The 23,271-nt window shown below is 45.5% G+C and overlaps 1 protein-coding gene across 1 annotated transcript in view; it reads right to left on the bottom strand.

Moving 5' to 3' along the window:
• Positions 1 to 23,271, bottom strand: part of LOC144169265 (UPF0764 protein C16orf89 homolog) — a 185,903-nt gene that overhangs the window by 10,974 nt on the left and 151,658 nt on the right. The window contains exons 2-6 of the mRNA XM_077698332.1: positions 17,490 to 17,546; positions 15,443 to 15,595; positions 11,374 to 11,521; positions 5,270 to 5,381; positions 1,053 to 1,212 (exon numbers count right to left, since the gene is read on the bottom strand). Of these exons, the coding sequence (XP_077554458.1) occupies positions 1,053 to 1,212; positions 5,270 to 5,381; positions 11,374 to 11,521; positions 15,443 to 15,595; positions 17,490 to 17,546 (630 nt within the window). The remainder of the gene's footprint in view (positions 1 to 1,052; positions 1,213 to 5,269; positions 5,382 to 11,373; positions 11,522 to 15,442; positions 15,596 to 17,489; positions 17,547 to 23,271) is intronic.

Below are 23,271 nucleotides of genomic sequence, written 5' to 3'. Positions count from 1 at the left end.
TAATGCAAGGACATTACGATATCCGAATGCTGCGTTTTGGTGATTCGTTGCTTTTTTTTTGTTTGAGCAAGTTTATAGTTATGTTAAAAGTGTTTTTCTCTTACTATCACTTTCTCACTTACTATAACTTATTTCATGAACGCTTAAAGAACAAGCTTATTGATTTTTCATACAAAACAACAGAAATCCCGTTTAAAGACACAACTACCAATTCACAACAGCATTCGTGGCGGACTCTGTCTCTTTTCCTCGCTTTTTCTGAGGAAGAGAGGAACGAACGTTAGCGACGAGAAGAAATGTGCGAGGTGGCAGCAGCCAATAACCTCAGTCACTTAAATAACACCGACTTCCGTTACCACCTATCCGGATACCGTCATAGTTTGTGACGGTTATTATGTGAGTAGTTACAAAATGTGATTAAAATGAGTGTGTGAGGGAACGTTTCTGCTTTGTAAGGCAACTTGCTTCATCGTCGAGCAGGTATCGGGTAGCGAAAACAAGCATATTCAGTGTGTTAAAGTAAAAATTGCTTGTTAAAGGAAAAATCAATGTTCTCTGGTTTTCCTGTCTTTAAAAACACATTTGTACATTGCGGAGCTAGCAAAAAATAAATGCGTACAAGGTATGGTTACGCTCTAGTAAAAGTATTCGCGTTGTACGTATTGAGTACTTTCTACCGTCATGTCGACTGCCCTCTACATTTACGACATTATTTGCCATACCAAGAAACGCACAGTACTAGAAATGGAAAGCAAGCAACTGTTTGTAAAACACAGTCACGCTCCCTGCAAACAAAAATAAACGAAATAATTCGCAGAACCATTTTCGGAAGCACGCCGCCTGAATTTACTTAGCTTGTGCATTTAAAAAGAACTCATTTTTTCCCGGAAAGTCGCTCCATCTGTTTTGACATCACATTTGCAAATTATATACTGTCGCTAACACGACAGGCTTCAATGATTATAGCGGAACAATAAGCATGCACTAAAGGAAACGTGTTAGTCCCCCGTTGGACCAATTCAATAAACGAATTATACTTAGCAATAACTTACCCTGTTCAATGAAAAGATCTTGAAACATTTCTGGGACTCCGCGGCTGCTTTCAAACGTGGCGTCTCTGAAGATGTTACTGCACGTCCGCCGTAAAAACGTTCTGATATCTTTCTGTCCGTCAGCGCTGAGGAGCTGTTCGAGTTGATGTCTACATGGGCTCTAGAAAGAAGAAAGAAAGAATGCAGCGCCGAGGTGTACATTTTCAGCAACTTTACAGGATTACGAAGTTGAACATTTCCCGTGTACCAGTTAAGAAGTGGTTAAACGTATTAAATACTACATTCTCTTCTGCACCCATTGTTCCCAGCCATTCTTTGAGCTATTACCTCTTCGTCTGTATACAACTTGGTGAAACCGAGGATATTTTGCAACGCCGGCTAGGATTTTATTTCATTTCAACGTTTCCTGATAAACGTTGTACTTGGGTAAAAAATTGGTGCTGGGTGCAAAAAATGACTCCACGAGGTCCGTGTAAATTGAACCCAAAATTGAACCCAACGCGCGGCAGCGCAATAAAAGTAAAACGACATTACCAGAATTACAACTTCTAGAAATAATGAAACCCCAAAAAGAAAATTAAATTTTATGAACTGCCGCTCCGAAATTGGCAACCTGTTCGTGGATTTTAGATGCACTGAGTAAAATTATTGCGTTGCCCATTGCGTTGGATCACTGCGTAACCTTTTTATTGACTTATACAGGCCGTGAGTTACCTTAATGTATCCCACATTCCCCATGAGAAATATGTTGCAGACCTTTTCATTGCTCCCACTGTTTCGAGTGCATGGTCACCGTTGCGAATCCTTCAGAGAACCGTTACAAGGCCTCCGCCTCCCTGCGACGCGTGCCGCACTGCTGAAAAGAATACTAAGCCTCGTATTGGCACCAGTCTGTGGAAAAAATTTCAAGAGTCGCAAATAAAAATCAAACCATTTTCGTAAGCCCTAAAATCAATGTTCTTTATGTCGTCTGTTTGGTATCCAGGATTGAGTAAGGAATTCACGGGCTGAAGGAAATTAGAAAAATCTCACAGCCTGCCATGCAAGATAGTGACCAACCCTGCCAAAATTACGCCGATAGCCGTAAATTCGAGGAGATATTGTAGAGTACCTGTCCATGGCGGCGGTCAGGTCAGCGATACAGTGGAGTGTAGTAAGTACCTCTGGCTCCGCAAAGTCCACCATTACAACATTACCTTGAAAAAAAGATTCAATTTAAAAAATCAGAAGCCACTTCGCCAAACGAAGCCGATTGTCGAAACGCGATGATTTCTTGCCTGCCAAAATCAAGCGGCGAAGTGCCAAAGTCACAGCCGCTGCAATCGAAGTCCAATGGTCAACGATCAAAGCGCACACGGCCTGAGAGTCTAGGTCGAAATTCAGACGGCAGCAAACGAATCGCTAAGTCCAAAGCCAAAGTTAACTTCAACTCAGCCAAAGTCCAAAGCCAACAATCACGCAAAGAACACAAAATAAATGCTGAGCGTCCCGAATACCATGGCGGCAGCAGGGCCGGTAGTTGGGCACGTTGGTACATCTTCGAACAAAACAGCGCAAAATACAGGACAGAGTGAGGAACAAGCGCTTGTGTACGTATTGTCTTTACTGTATGCTTTCTTTCGCGCTGTTCCGTTCGGCGGTGATGGCGCAATCGAATGGACGTCGGGTGAGGGACCGAGGTTCGATTCCGATTGCGGGAAGGACTTTTTTTTTGTTTCATCGTCGTTGTCGCCATCATCCCCATCGTTGTGTGCCATCTTGTTGTACAAAGTTGGCTGTCCTACAGGGCGCTTTGGCTACGACACCGCCGTCGGTGGGACCAACAAACCTTCCCTTTAAAAAACTCCGATGCGAACAATGGACTAAGGCATCGCGAGATAGGAACGGTTGCATCTCAAAAAAATTAACTGCGTCAAATTAACAAGGATAGGAACGTATGAGTACAACACAAGCGCTTGTGTTTCCCATGTGTCCCTCTCCCCGTTAATTTGCGCGCGGTTTCTTTTTTTTTTTTTTTTTTGAGATACAGCATTTCCAACTCGCCCAACTATCAGCCCTTTTACAGGAACCGTTGAATGAACGTGCGAAAGGCCACCTGGCAGCAGACACGCACGGAAGATGATGATTGTGTTCACGAGTGTACCTGGTCGAGCGTGGCTACTCAGTGGCTGTACAAGTAAGGTTTGTTAACAGAGGCGGGCTAATGATTGCATGACATTACCCAAAAGTGATCCTACTAGGCTACACCAGATTGCTTCAAGGATACGAATAGTCAGAATTTGTCGCTAATACTCCTGCCCGCTCGGCTTCATTCACATTAACAGCCTGTCTCCTAAATTGCATTTCGACGCTTTTAATGATTATCCAGGGTTCGAATCTGTGGCGTTGGCTCGAGATATTTCGTTGTGGATCTTTGTAGAGTCGCGAACATTCATCAGAGGTATTCTAGCGGGAGGCTGTACGTTATATGAAGCAATTCATGGCCTACCTGCTGGTCACCATAAACCCGCTGTTTCACGCGTTATTTGAAAGGATTGCACTGCCACAGTAGGAGAGTGCGCTGATGCTTTTTCGTCAAACTAGGAGTATCAACAGCATCACGACAGCCCAGAGTTTGTGCAGGAAAATCGGAACGCTGACAAAGCTGCATACAGTGGCTGACGATGAGTATTGCAAGTTTCGGTGATGCGTAGAAGGGCGAAAGGACCAGCTTGGGAGACCTTCGTGCGAGAAGACCTGCGAGCAGAATGCGCGAGCGAAAGCTTATTCAGAGGCACTTTAAGAAGCTTACCAAGCATGAATGGGTGTCCTTTCGTTCTTAGTTGGACTTTAGAAAACAACTCACCGGGATATCTAGTTTAATTGCCAGTCTCCGTGCGCCACCGGTGATGTTACAGCTCTTCTTCTCTTCGTCTAATTTCTTTGGCTCTCTTTTCCCTCGCTTGGCCTTGCGCCAAAAAACCCAATCATCATCCTCACCACCTCTTCGTCTCTGATTACGAATATAGGTGATTTGGATGTCGCCGAAGGCTTCTGTGCGAAAATTAATGCTGCGCCGGGGTAATATCCTGCTAAAATATCAAAAGTGGTGAACACTCGAGCTGTGAACGCATGTTACATGGATGCACCGTTCCGCATTGCGGAGCTTTAGGGTGCCTTGACAGAAAGCCTCCTCTCGTGGTCCAAGTTCAATCAAGTATGCGGTGTTAAATTGCTTGATGTATATGCGTGGCGTTGGCTTCTCCATATGTTTCACCGCTCCTGGGATACCGGCTGTATTACACCAGAGCGGAATGTGTCCGCATTGTTCTAGTTTTGAAGTCTAGCAAAGCGCCCACTCACATTATTTTTCTTTAACCATTTCAGTCCTCAGTTGAATTGGCGGGCTCATGGGGAAGATAATATCATAACAAAAGCCAAGACGAACGGACAGTTTAAGCGGCGAAAGTGACAAGACGTCAATAGATGATATTGTAGCCGACCAATCAGCTTGTAGGTAATGAAAAACACAAGAAGGAATTGATGCATTTATCACGGCTGTCTTTCTTTACGCCTTGTCTTAGCGTCAGCCCCATACACTGTTCGCATGGTACAATGCAGGCAGTGGGCGATAGAGGATCGAGAAATCACCACTTCTTCATCGATGTCGTAGCGTGCGCTACAGGTAACTTTATTAGGAAAACTGCTGCGCTCACAGTGGCCTGCCTCTGTCTGGTGCGGGGTGTCTGTACCCGTGACGCATGCTGGCTGTCTCAGCAGCCGGAGCCGTACTGATATTGGGATTTCTCTCTGAAACTCGGAAAGACTCCACGGCATATCACCTTCACTGTTCTCCTTTAGATGGAATTGGCGTTCAACTATCGGTTTCATAAAGCTATCCGTTCAGCGATGCGGTGTGCAGCACTTTCGGGACGGATGTACGGCTTCATAAGTGGTTAGCTCTGTGCTACACCTACACCTTCGGGACAGATGGTGGGACATCACGGAACAACGTGCCAAGTGGGGGAGGGAGCGGAAAAGGGAGGAACAGCGGTCGCTGTGTTGGCATTGCCGGCATACGTTGCTGTAATTACGTGCAGATTTATTTGTCATTTCAACTTCGGTGTCTTTGAAAGAAAGGAGCAAGCTTTTGTCGTTTCACTGACAGACAGTTTACAAGCAAAGTAAAATGTTGGCCTGCCGTGCATTGAGAAATGTTGCAAATAAAACGAACTTACAGCGTAAGCAATGAGGGCGTAAAATATCTCATGCGTAAGCCAGTAGCCATCCGTGAATGGGTCGGTCATTTGGTTCGCACACCGTGTGCTGATGTTGCACTCCTCTGGCACCCTAGAAAAAACAAGAAGACAGCGGTTGGCAAGGAAGCAAGGGCAATGGTTGTGAGGGCAGGATGCGGACTGGCGATGACATTGGGTGCTCCGATCCACGTATAACTGAGACGTGAGGGCGTCTGGAAAAATGTCTTGTAAGTGTTCATGCTTCCGAATGCACGCTTAGATGCAGCTCTCTGGTTGTGATCAGACAAGGACAGCCAGAGTGTTGGCATGGCCTGGTTTGTTTCACATGAAACTTAATATCACTTGCAACACAATATCCTCCCCACGGAACTGGTATTGTTTTAGTGAGAAGTACACCATAAATGGTTTAGTAAACAAATACATTTAGGACGCGATCGGGCAGGGCTACTTCCCACATTGCATGGTGTAGCAACTCAGGAGACCAGTTAAACAAAGCGGAAATTCTTCCAAATGTTCATACTCTTTTTGGTCAACTTTTTGCAAACTTTTTTGCTCGATTTAGAAAAATTGACTTCATTATACGTATATCTTTCGAGAGAGTATTTCTCAAAATTAGTAGCTAGAGCAGTGTCGTTCAAAACTGGCCCTTCTCATTTTGTTTGTTTGTTTTTTTACACATTGGCCTAAAGGCTAAGCTGTCTATTTTTTAGACTTGTTTACAAGAAACTGCTGAATATTTTGTACCCTGATCATTGCTGTAGAAAGCAAATTTCTCAAAATACTGCTTCTTCAAGTGGACCAAAATATGAAAATCCGCAAAAAGGACCACCTTTCGACGTCATTTAAAAAACGACTTTTATAAATTTTCGCTTTTTCACACAAAATGGCACTCAATGAATCAGTATTCGCGAAAGCTGAAAATGTATTGCATTATTTTTGCTTTAACTTGGAAAAATGAGGTCACATTCAACACATCTTTATTGTTGCCCGATCAGCGGTTGAATAGCGGTTCGCAGTGAATAAAGGCAAATAATATGGCTGTTTGTATAGACTTAAAAAAAGTAAAGAGACTGATAGAAACAAAACTAATCAGACTGGTCATATTTACCCACTCTTCAACTTGTTAGTTACAGATGACGGGGACAGCGTCCACCGGCTCAATTTCACCATAGGAGTTCCCTTCTCATGCGCTAGAATTTGGTACACTGCCAACAAACACTCGGCAGCACGCATTTTTCCTAGCTGGTTCGCAGTATAGACACACGAAACACTCTCCGTCCAAACTAAATGCGGGGAAGCACTGATTCCACTGCTTTTGCCCTGCTAGCACAAAGGCCGATTGTTATCAGGCAGCCGCACGAGGAAGCAATACAAACTCTAAAGGCTCAGCCACCAGGGCGCGTAATACCGATGTGCTCGCGCATTTATATGAGCATGCGTAGAAATATGGCTGCCGCGGACTAGGCCAGCGAGAGTGAGCAACCACATGGCAGTCAGCGTAACCGCTACGGCGACCAACGGCCTAGGCCCGTGGCCTAGGCCTACCGCCAATGAACAGGCTTCAACTGAAGCTTGCCTTCACTATTTGTGAAGAGTGAATTGATTTATAACGAAGAAAAATGAAACGAGGACCTTTTTTGCACGTGACAACCCGTTTTAAACCTGGGAGGAAACGCGTACGGAATACACCAAGCGCCGTTCTTGCCACCAACTCCGTCGGCCAACGGCCCGTCCATTCGGACGCGCGAGGAACTGGTTCCTGGCTTCAGCGCACGGTGCGCGCAGGTGCACTGCGTAGATATATGGCGTGAGCCGACTTCGGCGCAACAAGCGCGTAGCATTGCATTCGCCGTACGCCGGAGTAGAGCACTGCACGGGCCTGATTTTTGTGAAGCCCGAGCCCGAACCGGGCCCGTGACACCGAGCCCGGGCCCGGCCCGGGCCCGGGCATTCATAAGTGAACCTAGCCCGGGCCCGGCCCGGGCCCGCCGTCTCAAGCCCAGGCCCGACCCGGGCCCGGTCATTTATTTTTGAGCCTAGGGAGGGCCCGCGTGCGTGTGACCAGGCCCGGTCTTAGACGCTGAAGAAAATTTGTTCATTATATTTGGACCAGTGTTTTCGTAGCGGAAAATCACACGGAGCATCTAGTCTGTACAAGCACGTCCTGAATCGAAACGCAAAAAATAAGGGTTTAAAAGTGCCCGTAGTTTAGCTTACACCGTCTGCAGTTCACGCCACATCGGCGTAATAATAGCTCGTATTCTTAAACGAGAGGCACCACCACCTTTGATGACCAGACTCTTGGCAATTTCACGTGGTTGTCTCGGTCACAAGTTGGTATTGCTGAGATTTCTTGCTCCCCATTTGAATCCACGAGTACGTGCGTGCGTTGAAATATTTTCCCTGCAGTGGTTGTTAAGCGGTGACGCTTCTCTGGCACACGAGTTCGATTGCCAGCCATGGCAGCCGCATTTAGATTGGTTCGACATCGTAAAACACACGTACATAGACATAGGTGTACAGCTCCAGTGTGTCTTAATTCCTTCCCCGCTAGGGCATTCCTTGTAACTGTATCTTTGATACGTTATACACCCAAATATAAAACGTGTATGCAGTACATGCAGTACATGCAGTATGCAGTACAGTGATTTAAATGACAGTATATGACTATCACACCTAGCAAAACATGTTTGTAAAACAATATGTACAACTAACATCAAGAAGGCGTAAAAGTAAACTCAGAATATTCAATTTTATGCTCTTTTCTACACTTCCCGTCGGAACTATTAATGACCGGGGCTATGAATTCAAGCCCGAGCCCGGCCCGGGCCCGCCAATATTCGATTTCGGGCGGGCCGGGTAGGGCCCGGGCTTTCGGGCCGGCCCGGGCCCGTGCAGTGCTCTACGCCGGAGTACGCCTAATGTATGCGCGTTACGCCAAGCTACGTCGATTCGCAATTACTTCGATACTACGCGCCCATGTGCCATTCTCAAGGACGTTCTTCAGGTGGATATCTCAAAGTTCGGTATAGGCACCCTTCATTCTGCCGACCCACAAGACCGGCGCATAATCACCGAGGGCTTACGACGTAGCCAGCATCTGAAGGCTCAGTTTATCTACTCAGGGTCCGACACGTGCGGCCCCCTTCGCGTCCTGTTTACGGAGCTTTTGTGTTTTACAACGTTCGCGTCATAGCAAGGGACAGCGCTAAGGCAGCTACGTATTTGTTAGGCACTACGATTTGAGCGCGTTTTATGACCCCCAGGAATGAACTACTCCGATGGGCAAGTTCTTTTGGGCTCCCTAATGCCTCTTGGGTAAGGGTTGGTTTTTGAGTGCTTTTCTCACTCTTCCTGCACCCATTCTTTTTGCTGATGTGCTCTTGTTTTGTGCATTATTTGTGCTTTTCACTTTCCCTTAACACTTATTCTCCAGGCCATTTTTTTTTATTTTCATCAAAACTCTCCGACTGACTGTGCAAATAGGAAGCCCAGCGTTGTGCATGGCTCGCCTCTTGATTCTAATAAAAATGTAATCTCACTGCTTCCTTTTATCTTTAAATATATTTATTCCGACTTGGTCGATTGATTGATTGATTGATTGATTGATTGATTGATTGATTGATTGATTGATTGATTGATTGATTGATTGATTGATTGATTGATTGATTGATTTAACGCGCCGACGCAACGCAGGCGATGAGGCGCGCCATAGTGTAGGGCTCCGGATTAATTTTTACCACCTGGGGATCATTATCGCGCGCCGAAATCTCGTACACACGGGTGTTTTTGCTTTTCGCCTTCATCAGAAAAGCGCCCGCCGCGGCCGGGAATTGAACCCGCGACCTGGTGCTCAGCAGCGCAACGCCTTAGCCACTCAGCCACCGCGGCGGGGACTTCCGATTTGAGGCAACAGGACTTCTGGAGAGGAAAATAAAAAGGTTGCCTCGAAATACGATGCGCATTTGGCCATATATCCGCCGAGAAACAACACCAAAGTATGCGAGGCAGTACACAGGCGTTGCAAACGCCACGAAGAAGAAAAAACAGGCCTTGTCCAAGTAAGGAGAAGCAAGTTTTCAGTACGTGCCCTGTTCAACGACAGTTGTCTACTGCCCCTCCTACTGTCGTGCAACAGTGTGCACGTGGAACAAACCGTGCGAGCTATCTATCTGATGCGCGCTTTTAAGGGAGCATTCAATTCAGTAAATAAAAAATTGGCCGCGTATCTGCTCCTTTCGTTGCAAATGTCGACAAAAGACGATAGTCTTTATCGACTTTTGCCAAGTAAATGCCTCCTTTCGCCTTCCCGATCACCTCTCATTTTGTTCCTCATGCGTCGCGCTCCTCCCAAGGTAAAGACGCCAAAGTTTTGCTTAAACCATTTTAAATTTACCGCGTTCCACTGCTCCAGGCCGGGTGCCTCGATGGCAACGCTGCCGTACGGCGAAGACGCGCGTGAATCGAGGCTCCCTACTTCAACGTTTATAGAACCGCGTTTCACTACTCCACGTGCGTTGCAAGAAGAACGTGGAACCTATCTAGTGGAACCTTTCGTAACTGTTGCCGGTTGATTTCTTAAAATGGCGCCAGAAGCTATAGTGGCGCGGGCAACAGCAGGCGACGGCAGAGTGATTTTTTTTTCGGCAGTTGATGAAGTATTTAATTTCGCAAAAATCAAGCATGTATGATTTTTTTATAAAGGAACACTGCAAATATCACTTCTGTATTAATCTGTCGTCTTATATTTGCGTAATGTCTTGCTCTTCTTCAACAATGTTGACAAGTACGAACATGACACGGGGCTTAGATGGGTACATTTAGCTGTGACTATATAAGACGATTGCGCAGGCATTGTTTTACTTTGGCCGGGTGGCTGAATCGACTCACAGACAGACAGACAGACATACAGACAGAGCAAAATTTCTGGGTTTAAGTAGCCGAAGAACGACTACCGTCTTTAAAAGCGAGTGGTGTCGCATTTCTCGCCCGAGTGTAGAGAGCGTAGATATACCGCGCTGTTCAATGTGCCAATATTCTGTACGGACGCAGATACCAAAAAATGAGGGATCACATTGAGGTATTTCATAAATCTAAGCGTTCGGAAGCTTGAATAAGCCAAACGTCGGTAGTAGTACACAAAAAAGAGAGAGTTTCTTGATATGACTTGAGAAGAAAGAAATAATGCCCTACGCGGAATCATTTGCTACTTGTAACTTTCATTCCTTTTTTTCGGGGATAGATTACCACCATGTTATTCTTAGTTTCCAATATTCCCATAAAGTTGCTAGGGCAGCGTTTGTGGAGTTACGACTTTGATACTGTGCTCGTATCGCGCCCTAGTTTGAAGAATGTATTCTACCAACTCGCCCGCTCAGCCCCTCTGTTAGCAAATACAGCTCTACAAAAGAATACAAATGGCCCCATTATCTTTCTCAAGTAGCGGCCACAAGCGGGACGTCCGAAGAGAACTACGATTGCTTTAATCGCGCATGCCCAGCGCGCAAAATATCAATCTGCAGAAATTCATAGATCTCTACTAATCCATAGCATGCATATGCCGCTTGTCTAGAGTGTGAGTTCTTTACAGCCAAATATGGCAATGAGTATTGAAAGAAGTTTAATTATCTTGCTATTTATGCTTTCCTTTGTTTCTTTTCCCCAACGATGCAAATAGATACCATTATAGGTATGAAATGTCTTTGGTTCGCTAATTATGTTTGTTTTTTTACCGAAGATGAAGGAGTACGGCATAGTTGGTCCGTTTACGCAATTTACAATTCGTATTTTGAACGTTTTTTTGCGGACTTTTTGTTCGGTCTTTGGTGTTTTATGGAGGTGTGTAATGTGCATATTTTTATTTTTTAACTCGTTTTTGTAAAACTTTTAATGTTTTATATTTTTCTTATTTTTTGGTTTTTCAAACTTTTGTTGGAACATATATCTCTATTTATGCTATTATAACTTTTAAAGGTGTTACATCCGCCAAATCTGCACTTTTCCGGAAATGCAGGGCGTTACACGGTCCCGGCTGTGGGGGTACTCGTCAAAGAATGCTACGCATTAAAAACGCAGCTACTCACCGGGGTGTAGAAAGCTCCAATATGCACAAGTCAGAAAAGTCTTCCAGGAACCCCTTGGACGGAACAGGTGCCTCCATGAGGGCAACACTGAGTCTGGAGGGCGGAAAGTCGAACGCCCAGTTTCCAAGTCGCATCAAGGGAAACAAGCCTGCGAATAAATAGTGTTTTGTTGTGCGAAAAAAAGACGTTCAACGGGGTTGTTTTGTTGGTCGGGACTGCCTGAACTGCTGACGTGGGCGCGCTTTTGACCATTTATTCGAATGGAAGTGGAAGTGCATAGTATTTTCCCGCGATGTTGGCGTCGGTTCGAAACATGTTCCTAATTGTTGCGATTTAACTCAATTTTAATTCTACGGCTTTTTTAGGAGTTGAAAAGGTTACCTCACGTAGATGATAGCCCACTCAGTCATACCTATTTATCATACGGCGTGTAATAAAACACGTTACCATAAAATTCATAGGAGTGCTCGATTAGGATGCAGCTTTACAATAACATGACTATCTGTTCAAAATCCTTCGTACCGTATTAGCGAAATAGAAAAGCTTGTGAAAATAAAACTCTCGTTCAAGATAAACTTCTTCGCGAATTATGCCCTGCACACCGGCAATAAAGCTACACCTGCACCTGTCCTTGTGTCCTGCTCTCCCGGTGGTTGTCAGAATTTTGCGCAGTTAGCACTTCTCGCTGGGTAACACCAACTCGCCCAACGACGAGTCCTTTTACACGACATTAAGAATGCTTATTTTTAAACATCAGCCATAAAATCTCCTGGACAATATTGGCTTGCGACGATAGCCGATTACTTGTATGGGATGAAATTTCTTTAAAAAATAAAGGAGTCCTCCTTCCCCCAGTTGCGACATGTCTTCACGTAGGCTCCCCGCATTGGAGCGATCTTGCACATTTCCAACGTTACAGGCTCTCTCTGGTGGTGATCACCCACGCCGTTTCTTTCCTGGCGTCACCGCAGAACACTAGCTATCGCGGGGAATGTCACCGTGGTGGTTATTTCTACCATAGAACAGATAGTTTCCTTACATGCAATCCTGCACGGTAAATTCTGTATCCACTCGCGACAAGGCTAGTGCGATTGCCGCCTCTTCCGCCGTTGAAGGCTCCGAGGTAGGAATCGTAAAGTTGATGGGGGAAGGGGGGGGGGGGGGAGTGGGGACAGTAACGGTTGCCAGTGCAAAGGCATTGCGGTGATGGTACTCGGCCGCATCTACGTACACCATGGCAGGCCATATGGGGTAGCGCTCTGGTAGGGCTTTGACACTCTGCTTTTCACAGCCCTAGTAATTTGAGTGGAAATATTGTGGAGGAGCGGACGTATACTTTGAGGCTAGCATGGTGTCAATTCATGTGGGGAGTTTGGGGTCAGCAATGATAGGCGCATTGAGGTGTAAGCGTTGAATGAGGTGTTTTCCGGGGATAGTTTTGGCTAGACGGCTTACTTGACTGATGCGGTGCACCTCTAGCAACTCTTCGGCCATGTTTTTCAACCCAGTCCTTTCTATGTAGTCTGGCAGTGGAGGTGCCGAGTGGGAGCTGCAGAGCAGCTTTGTTTATTGTGCAGATGAGGCAATAGGCCTTCTGCGCTGGAGTTTTGGCGACATGCAGCGCCCCTAGCGGCCAACGCCTCTGGGTAATACAAAAGCAGGCGACACTCGCCGCCCGGCCTCCACGTGTTTTCAATTACAAGCCTGAGTGAAAGTTGGTTGCGGCGCTTTGTGGCGTGTTTAAATGACTGCATACTGTTTGAAATAGCCCTTTAAGTAGTTTCAGAGGCTAAACAAAGTAATATCCGCTAAAAGAAGCCGATTTGTCGGCTTTCTTTTGAGCGAGCGGTCGCAGTGGTCGCGGCGTGGGACAGTATCGCCAGGTCGGGTGGTTTAACTGTTTGACGACAGTTACAGTTTTTTCTTCTTGCGTGCGGTCGACAAAGGAAAGTTCACGAGTAGTATAAACACGGAACGCTGCTCATCCTATATCCTGAGGTAACTGCAAAAGGTTGCTTCAGCGGGAGCATGCAAGCGAACGCAAGAATTGCGCAGCCGACTCAGCTGACACTGCTGGCCTGGCACCGCCTTCGAAACGAGTGGAAATTTTGTTTCGTATTTTCGCAAACTAAATGATTCTTGCGTAACGTTTTACGCCACACAATTTCCGAACGGCAGGGTACATGTATACTAGCGAGTAGGTGGGGCAATAACGCCAAATAAACAAATTAAGCGCTAATAAAGGACGCAAAACATGCACCAAATCACACGCCCGCTGCCTGCAGAGATGTGTACTTCTGTAACATCACATAACACAGCATAACATAACACAGCCGCATACACGGTGCGGGGCCCCGAATATTTACATACGATCATCACTGACTGTGTTGGTTTTCTAGTGCATGGGTCGTCGAATCTGAACGCCGCCACGCCAGTTTTGACTTCAAATGGAGTTAGACAGCGAGACAAGAACAGAGAACTGGCGTCCTCCAGTTGAACTGCCCCCCCACCCACCCCCCCACCCCCCCCCCCCCCCCCCCATCTTCACACTTCGCCAGATTATTGTCAAATGTTATTACAAATTCGCAGAATTTTTTCTCTTTGCATTCAAAGGCCCCCTCCTCCTCCCACCCGATTTGCCGTCCAGCCCTCCGCCTTGTCGGCTGCATGGAACTCGGCCGTTGCTGACCCTCATACTAAACTATTCAGTGCGAACTGGGAATGTATGCTGCAAGAGCGTAATTAAGTAAAGCGAGAGCAAACAAGGAATTAGTTCGCCCGACCACTTTGTTTTACGGCCACTAATGTCGGAATCGCAAAACAGATATTTCACGCTTCTGACGGTCGCGGCATTTTGTCACTGAGACACGCAACAAAACGGCAAGCTAACGCTGCACCATGTATTCGTAACGGCGACGCAAACGAGCACTGTTTAATGAAAGTGCACGCATATACGCAAAAGAGCGGCGCACCGCAGCAGGCAAGCCTGCGGTCCGCCGGACTCGCTGGCTTTTTACAGCGCGATCATCGCTAATTGCGACACTCTTCTCGGCTGTTTTTGAGAAGACTTTGTCACCTAGAGTATTAGTTTAAACTAGACATTTCACTTAAAATTTCACTTCGTACGACCATCGATCGGTGAACCTGCGAGTAGCAGACACCGTCACGGTCCCGGCACTTTCGTCGGCGCTGTAAACGTGTTTAGCGCTGCAAAGCTTTTTCCCCTAATGCCAAGTTGATTGCTGAAATAGATCGGACGCGTCGGAGATGAGCTGGTGACCACGTCGCAAAATAATCGGGAGCGTCGAGCTCATTTTGCTTCTGTCAACACGGGATCCTATGGGACCCGCGCAGCTTTGTACTACCCGGAAGTACTGCCCGGAAGCCGCTTGCGCAGCGCCCCTGGGCAGCGCAGGAGGCCTATTGATTTTGGCCAGTTCTGAATTAGCGGGGAGGAGGGAGGGGAGGAGGTCGGTGATAAGGCTGACGAAGAATGCTCGGACGAGGCGGAGCCTGTCTACCTCCTTTCGCCCATGTATTTTTGGAGACGATGCGGCGAAGGAATCCGATAGTTTGTGAGACATGATAGGAGAGCACTTGATGTACTCTGTGTTTGAACGATTACGGTGTATGACTATTAGCCGACGATTTCAATTTGTGGGACAACTAAAACAGGTTAACAATTTATGTAGATATGAATGTTGGGAATCGTGCGGTTCGCTCGATTTGTAGGGAGAAAGAGAAGTTCCGATTTGGGGGAGGGGGAGCACTGGAGGCCGGCTCCAATGCACTCTCCTCTATTTGTGCATCACTTCCTCCACTTGTCCAAGGTGTGATGTCGTGTGCGTAGCGACTAAAGTGTATGTTTGGAATGCAGCGTTCAATTTTGGGGGACATGAAGAATAGCTAGATTGAAAAGCAGAGGGCACAGCCCGGCTCCTTGCGAATGAATTCCCGCTGTCCACTAACGCTAGATGGTATCACTGGCCGGGCGCAGCAACGCCGGGAGTGTCATGGAAGGGGTCCAATGCCTTCGACGCTATCATTCAAGTTGTATTCGGGTTCTTACCGGCAGCAGACTCTGTGGTGAGAGTGTCCAAGAAGGCGGGAGCACCCCTTTGGTAGATGTCCAACGCCACCTTGAACAGCTCGCGAGTCCTGTTGAGCATGCTGGCCACCTTGGCGTAGGTCGGCTTCTCCCTTGACGATGATCGCTGTGCGGCTGTAAAAGGATAGGTGGCATATTTAAAACAGACTTCTCCGGACCACTGGCCCGTTCCAACGGCTCCAGATAATTCTTTAAGTTAAGTGTTTGGAATTAAGTTAAGTTAAGTTTGGAAGTAAGTGTTTAAGTTAAGTTAAGTGTTTGGAACGCCATGATTTTTGTCTTATTTTTCATCTTATTATTTTAGGTACCTACTTTTTCTATCTATATCACCTCACTTCAGTAACATAAGTTAAGATTTAAATCTTAAAGATTACAGCGACGTGTTCAAAGCATCATATTTTCCCAACTTAGTTTCGTTGTTGAACAAAACTATGTTGTTTTAAAAACATCTGCACCAGCAATAACAAACCATTTTATATCCCTCCGTACAACCTCCGGCCGAAAGAGCCTTACTCAATTGACTCCCCGTTGTAACACAACCTGCGTATGTACGAATAGAGTACACTATTGCAGCAAAGCTGTATACCTCTACCCCCAACGGTTTCATCGCCGTGGGCCAAGGCCTAAGACGCCGAGTACATGCATCACGCTAATCAAGACAGCATAGAGCTCATCATTTGTTTACGGAAACCACAAAACAAGCACCAAAACCGTATTATAAATTGTAAGATGCCTGTGAACAATGGGACAGCCCCCCCCCCCCCCCGCACCATGTTTTTCTGGTAAAGATTATGTTTGTGTATTATCGTTGAAGGCTAGGCAGTACCAGTGTCACTAAATAGAGAAATTCTTGCCCAAGACGACGAGCGCATGCGTCAGGCTCGGCAGGACACAGCATTTGCCACATCTTTGGGCACACTTCTGCTGCTGAAATGCTGTTACACTCGGTATCTTTGATTCGCATTCGGAACACCGTCAGCCGCGCGCAGCCGTAGCTTATGCAGCCGGAGCTTATGAACGGCCTCAGTGTAAACAAATGTCACGTGATGAGAAATGACCCACAATCATGGCGGCGGCCGGACACAATAGGAGAAAAAAGTGCCGATACTCTGTACGCTTATCTAACCTTAGCCGAGCGCAACCGACGAGCCCGCCGAGACAAAGAGAAACATTTCATACCCGCCTCCATCACCATTGTAGTGGTTTAGCCATTTAGAATAGCTTTGCTGGACATCCACTTTCACAGGCCGAGATGGCGACTAGTTTTTTTTTTCCATGCGCTTTCAACTAAAGTGGTGGTGTTTTCTCTTGTGGAAAGTCTTTGTATGAATATAAAAAAGTTCTAAAGAAATCGATGTTAATACGTGCCGAGTCATTGTGACCGAGAGAAGAAAAAGGCGCAAAACGGAAAGAAGAGGAGAAGTCCTGCAATTGGACATAATTCTTTCCCAATCACTACATCATAAGAAATGCTTAGGCGGCCTGGTATTAGATGCGTCGCTGAGAGGAGCATCTCTTGCCGGCGGCCCTGTCCTGCGTGCGTCCGTCGTCCGTGTCCGCACAGCTGCGTCTCTCTTCTGCTCGCCTCCTCTCCTCTCTCCAATAGCGAACACTCTCTCCCAACATTTGCGGTCGCGCTGCGCGCTGCGCGCGGCTGCGCACTGTGCGCATGTGCAGTACTCTGTCTCACCGCGGTCTCCTCTCCTTCGGGCGCGCTGCGCATAGAAGCGGAGTTCCGCGCTCCGGCCGGTTTATGTCTCAGTCGACGGTCGTCCGCGCTTGCTCTCTTGCCGTACCCGACGATTGCTTGATGCGACGCCAATGGAACCCCCTTCAGCGTCGCATCACACCAGGGTTCCCGCGAGGGGAGGTGGGCGTAATTTTTTTAACAGATCCTAGATACTGCATGAGATTTCTGTTACTTACTGTAAGAGCTGTGTGATATTGTGCATGCAATGAAATCAAGTGAATGGCGCACATAGATCGCCGCATTTTTCTTAGAACTTACCTCTAATTGCATCTTCCAGCGCTGGCTGCAAACGGCGTATTTCAAGTCGAAGTTGGTCTGAAAAAGAAAATGAATAAAAGGGTTAAGACACGGTACGCAGTATCTTGGAGCCATCCGCTACGGCATGCCTCATCACCTGCGTTGCGTCGGCGCGTTAAACCTTACAGTCACTCAAATGTCGACCCTATCATTAAACACCGGAGTCTACTCGTACGAACAATACTGCGCCTTTTAAATGCAGAGCATTTTTTAGCCTCGCCTCTTCCTGCGTCGGACGGCCTCCACAGCTCCGCGTCCGCAGCAGGTGCGCCTCTCCTCCTTCCCTCCTCTCTCTTAACAGTAGCTGGCACGCGCATGCGTCGTAGTCAGCCCGTTCGCTCCCTCGCGGTCTCGGCGTAACAGGTGCGTGATAGCAGCGCGGTGGGGCGTGGAAGGGCGCGCGCTGCTTGCGCATGCGCGCTCTCCCCCCGTACTGCTCTCCCTTTACTGCACGTGCTGCAAATATAAAGCGGCTAGCGGTCGCTCGTGCTTCAGTCACTGCGTTGCTCCTTCCTTCCTTGGTTGACGCTCGCTCCACCCTAACGCGACTTTACTCTCCTCTCTCTACCCCAAACCAACACCAAGGCAAATACGACCCAACTACCCACCCTAACGCGACTTTACGCGGCTTTACCGACCCCCAATGCTCTGCATTTACTCGTGTTCCCCTCGCGGGAAGGCGCGGGAATTTTTTTCTGAAACCTCCACCCTCAAGTTTTTTTATATAGAACTGTTCGCAACCGGACAAAACGTAATTAAATTCACAATAAAGGATTTCTTCTGTGGCCGGAAAAAATTACAAAGAAAATTTCTCTCCTTCACCCTCAAGGTATAACGGGAAATCACACACGATAAAAACCAATTGAAACATTTTTAAAAATACACATTCTTAAATACATTGTTAATACACGAGTAGAAATATTTCTTAGGTAAATAAGAGAATCCGTGTCTACCACTCCCGTATGTATAGTTTGAAACGACCTTAATCAATTACTATACAGTTTTGTTCACTTCAATAATAAGCACTGCAAAACTTTTGTAACATGCCTGGTTTCTTATATTACAGCTCCTGTTTTAAAAAGTGGTGTTACGTACATTTTTAAAATCATTTCTTTACTTCGTGCAATCTGGCGATGTCGTAAATAGCGAATCAAAGTGACTTTCCAAAGTCATTTTCAATACCACCGAATTGTTCGAAATACTGTACAAGCATTTGTAGGTCTGTTGTGATGCAATGGTGCACAAGGAGTAAGTTTGTAGCCGGTGCCCAGGAAGTTGTACACGCTGTCCCTTTTTCATGCGGCAAATTTTACGTAGAAAAAACTGGTCGGTGTCGAAATCAAAGGCCGAAGAAGCATCAGTACAATGCATCGAAGACATTAAGCGTTTATCATGCCCCACATTGTCGAGATTGCAAGTTACAGCCGCTCTGCGACTAGGGTGGCTTGATGGGGAAGCACGGTAACTGAAATGTGAAGGAAATCATCGAGGTAACCGAAATGAAAAAGTTGCTCTGGCGCATGACCATACATAACGAACAAAAGTTATACAATAATTAGTCATGTCATATACAGATATCAACAAGTCAAGTGAGCAGTCAAAAAAGAACTTCATCACACCATCATCACAACGACAAGAGAATTACACAAAAAATAAAAACATCATCAAGTAGAACACAATGCGAAACTAAGAAAAAACCGATGCGAACGGAATCATTCCTGTTTAATCTGAAAAATGGATCTGCAAGTGATGACGCAATATTTCCGGGTTAGTTAGCGACGCGATGGTATCAAGAAGATCATTCCACAAGCGGATAGCACGTGGAAGAGCAGACGAAATAAATGCTTTGGTGGTGTCGTAGATGCGTGCGAAGCGACGTTGGTTAAATAATCTGTGCGATGTGGAAACAGGGGTTATAATGCGCAAAGGGGAATATCTGGTGCTATGAATGTATTTGTGAAAAATGCACAGGAGAGCGACAGGAGAGGAGATGCAGTGTTTCTAGTGAAAGATCGTGTTTTATTTTTGTTATGCTTGAACTGAAGTTATATGACTTGGTTGTAAACCGTGCAGCCCGATTCGGCACTGCTTCTATTTTTTCAATTAAGTGATTTTGGTAGGTGGACCAAACGGAAGAAGTGAACTCTAACTGTGGTAGTACATAAGTTTTATAGGCTAGTTGACGAATGTTAGAGGGAGCAGCATGCAGACTTCGATGTAAGTATCCCAGTGATCGTGCAGCTTTAGTGCATATGACGTTAATGAGGGTGGACCATGAAAGGTTAGCCGTTAAGAGCACGCCTAGGTATTTATAATTTAAAGCGTCAGTAATTAAATGGTTGTTTAGGAAGTGTGAAAAATTAGAGTTAACGCGTTTTCGGCTGAAAGAAATTTTTTGGCAGTTGGTTAAGTTCAGAGACATTTGCCACCTATTGCACCAGTCACAGATAGCCTTTAGGTCATTTTGAAGCGTTGCATGGTCACTAGGGTTATTTATTTTTCGGTAGATTATGCAATCGTCATCCAAAAAGTCGCATGCAAGATGTTACGCGAGGAGGTAAGTCATTAATAAATATTAAAAAACTAAAGGGCCAAAAACGCTGCCTTGAGGTGCACCCGAGGTGACAGGGGAAAGCGGCGAAGTGGACCCATTAACTACCGTAAACTGTTCACGCATGGAAAGGAAGTTACGAAGCCAAGATAAGGTTAAAGAATCTAATCCGAGGGTGGATAATTTACAGATTAAACGGCAGTGGTTCAGCAAGGCTTGGGAGTGGGCTAGTTGGTGTTCAGCAAGGCTAGTTGGTGATATCTATTCCTAAATGAGGAATAGATATCATGTCACGTGTAGCGTTTTATTGTTATTTTTTCGTGCATGTCATATATAACCGCCCCCCTTCACAAGATAATAAACAGTTGATAGTTTGCGCCTCACCTTGTCTGTTTTTGTGGTATTAACCATGTCCTACGTTTCGTGTCAGGCAGCGCACCTCTGCACTTCAAGATGCAAAAACGGCAGTGGGCTACACGATCAAATGCTTTGAAAAAATCCAGGAAGATACAATGAGTTTGTGAGTTACTGTTCATGTTATTGTGTAAGTCCGTGGTGAATTCAAATAGCTGCGTATCACAAGAAAAGCCTTGCCTAAAACCATGCTGGTCCGTGTAAAAGAATTTATTGGTCTCAAGATGACAGTAACTGTTAGAAGCGATAATGTGTTCCAGCATCTTACAGCATATGCACGTTAGCGAATGAGACGGTATTGTGCGGTGAGTTTTTATTACCCGATTTATTGATCGGCAAGATTTTAGCTATTTCCCAGTCGCTTGGCAACTGGCAAGAAGATAATGACTGCGTGAATATGTGATATAAGATCACACTTGAAATTGATTTCGTGTTTTTTAAAAGTTTTGAGTTTATGTTATCTACTCCTGCGGACGTGAACAGTTTTTGGTTGCTTATTAAAGGTTCAATACCTTCGACAGTAATGGAAATTGGTTTAATATATGGGCAATCAAGGTCATCGAAAAGGGGAACGTTGGAATATTTTCCCTCAGTAAAAACTGAGGATATATATATATATATATATATAAATATATATATATATATATATATATATATATATATATATATATATATATATATATATATATATATATATATATATATATATATATATATACAAGAGAAGAAAAACTTCGAACAAGGTAAAAGCACGATTGTGGCCTACGTTTCAGCAAAGAGAACTTGCTTTCCTCAGGAAAGCCCTGAGGAAAGCAAGTTCTCTTTGCTGAAACGTAGGCCACAATCGTGCTTTTACCTTGTTCGAAGTTTTTCTTCTCTTGTGTTCTCTACCATCTTCAAAGTTCTACTACTCCCTATATATATATATATATATATATATATATATATATATATATATATATATATATATATATATATATATATATATATATATATATATATATATATATATATATCTAGAGAAAGATAAACTCACACAGCGCGCAGAAATAGTATAAGTAAAGAGTCGGATAAACAGCAAGAACAATACCACAATAACAAACAATGCTTACTTACGTAGCAGCAACGGGACTTGCCTTCATCAGAGTAAAGTTATATGATTTTACTGTCGCAAACATTTTGAACACATTTCTTATATAGGTTTGCATAAAACTGTGAGAAGGAGCGGAAAATGTTTCGGAAAAGGAGAGTGGGCATACAGTCAGGCTACGCCTATGTTACAACATCAACAAACAAAAAAAAAAAGGGGGGGGGGGAGCGAGAGAGAGAAAAAGGGCTCGCGTTAACAATGTAGCGTTCAAGGTTGCACCATGACGGGTCAACGTATGCCCCGCGGGCTGCAAGTTCAGACAATGGGGGAAACTGGACAACCGCGGCTTGAAAAGAAAGGGGAGGGTATACAGTGAGGTATTCAGTGGCTGGGAAGACTGGTTCGGAGGGAAGCGTAGATGGGTGTGCCCCTCACGGATGAAGAGAATACATAGGGGGCACAAAAGAGCATTTCACAGAAGCTAGCAATTGAACAGGAAATAGATAGGGTCACAAAAGGTTAAACATGAATAGATCACAAAGAGTTAAACATTCTTAAGTGGTGGTGGGAACGAGGCCTCCTTCCCCAGGACAAATGGCATTGCTGAGCCGCATTAGGCTAATAAATCTGCTGTGTTAGGAGAGTTTCTGCGAATTCTGATGGCAAACTCGAGGGTAGGAATAATGAACATAGTCATAAAAATTATGAAGCCGCTAATTTTAATCGAGGGATAAGCACGTTAGTTTTCCGTAACTTTCATTAATTCCAAGTGTGGCTGACCCAAACTTATAAATGAGATAAGATTCCCGAACCTCGCGGTCGTGGTGCGTTTTGAAGGCGGATTCTAAAATCGTTGCTTTAAGATGTTCAAATGCATGCCCGGGACTGTTCACATGTCTTGACAGGGGCAAATAAGGGCAGCTTTTTGCATGAGAGCGGTGATTATTTAACCGTATTCGGAAGGGCGTTTCAGTTTGGCCGATATATTGTTGCCTACAAACAGTGCACTCTAGAAGATATACGACATTAGCGGAGTCACAGTTAAAGTTACCTTTTATATTTACGTAGTAGTCTGAAGCCGTGCTGGTGGCGCGCTGTGTAGTGGTCATGTGTGGGCATACTTTACATCGGGGTTTATTGCAGAGCATGCAGCCAGTAGTTGCCGGTCGGTTGATACGAGAGTTAGTAAGAAAGTCACCTAAATTCTTATTACGCCGGTAGACAACGCGTGGTGGTTCGGGGAATATGCTTTTTAAGCGGTCACTTTGCATTAGGATATTGTGGTGGTATTTTAGCACGGTTGACACTCTTAGAGCGGAGGATGAGTGGGTTAAAACTAAATTAGTTTGCGGGTTCCCGTTCGGGACTTTTTTCTTACAGATTTCGTTACGGTCTAATTGGTTGGCTCGCACAATAGCGTCGTCGATAACTTTTTCCGCGTATTTTTTATTCAGGAGGGCGGTCTTGAGTTCTCGACAGTTTGAGTCAAAGTCGGCTTGGTTTGAGCAAATTCTCCTAAATCGGTGAGCTTGGCTGTAAGGTATTGCTGTCTTGCAGTGTCTGACATGGCTACTTCGGAAGTGCAAATACTGCCGCGTGTCTGTCGGTTTTCTATACAGTTTAGTTTGAAGCCGACCTTGGAAGGTAGTAACGGTGACGTCCAGAAAGTTTACACTGTGTTCCGAATA

The sequence above is a fragment of the Haemaphysalis longicornis genome, unplaced genomic scaffold (genome assembly GCF_048455015.1).
Source record: "Haemaphysalis longicornis isolate Haplotype H1 unplaced genomic scaffold, Haemaphysalis longicornis Haplotype H1 scaffold_2, whole genome shotgun sequence".
NCBI lineage: Eukaryota > Metazoa > Arthropoda > Arachnida > Ixodida > Ixodidae > Haemaphysalis > Haemaphysalis longicornis.
This window is presented reverse-complemented; position numbering and strand designations above follow the sequence as displayed.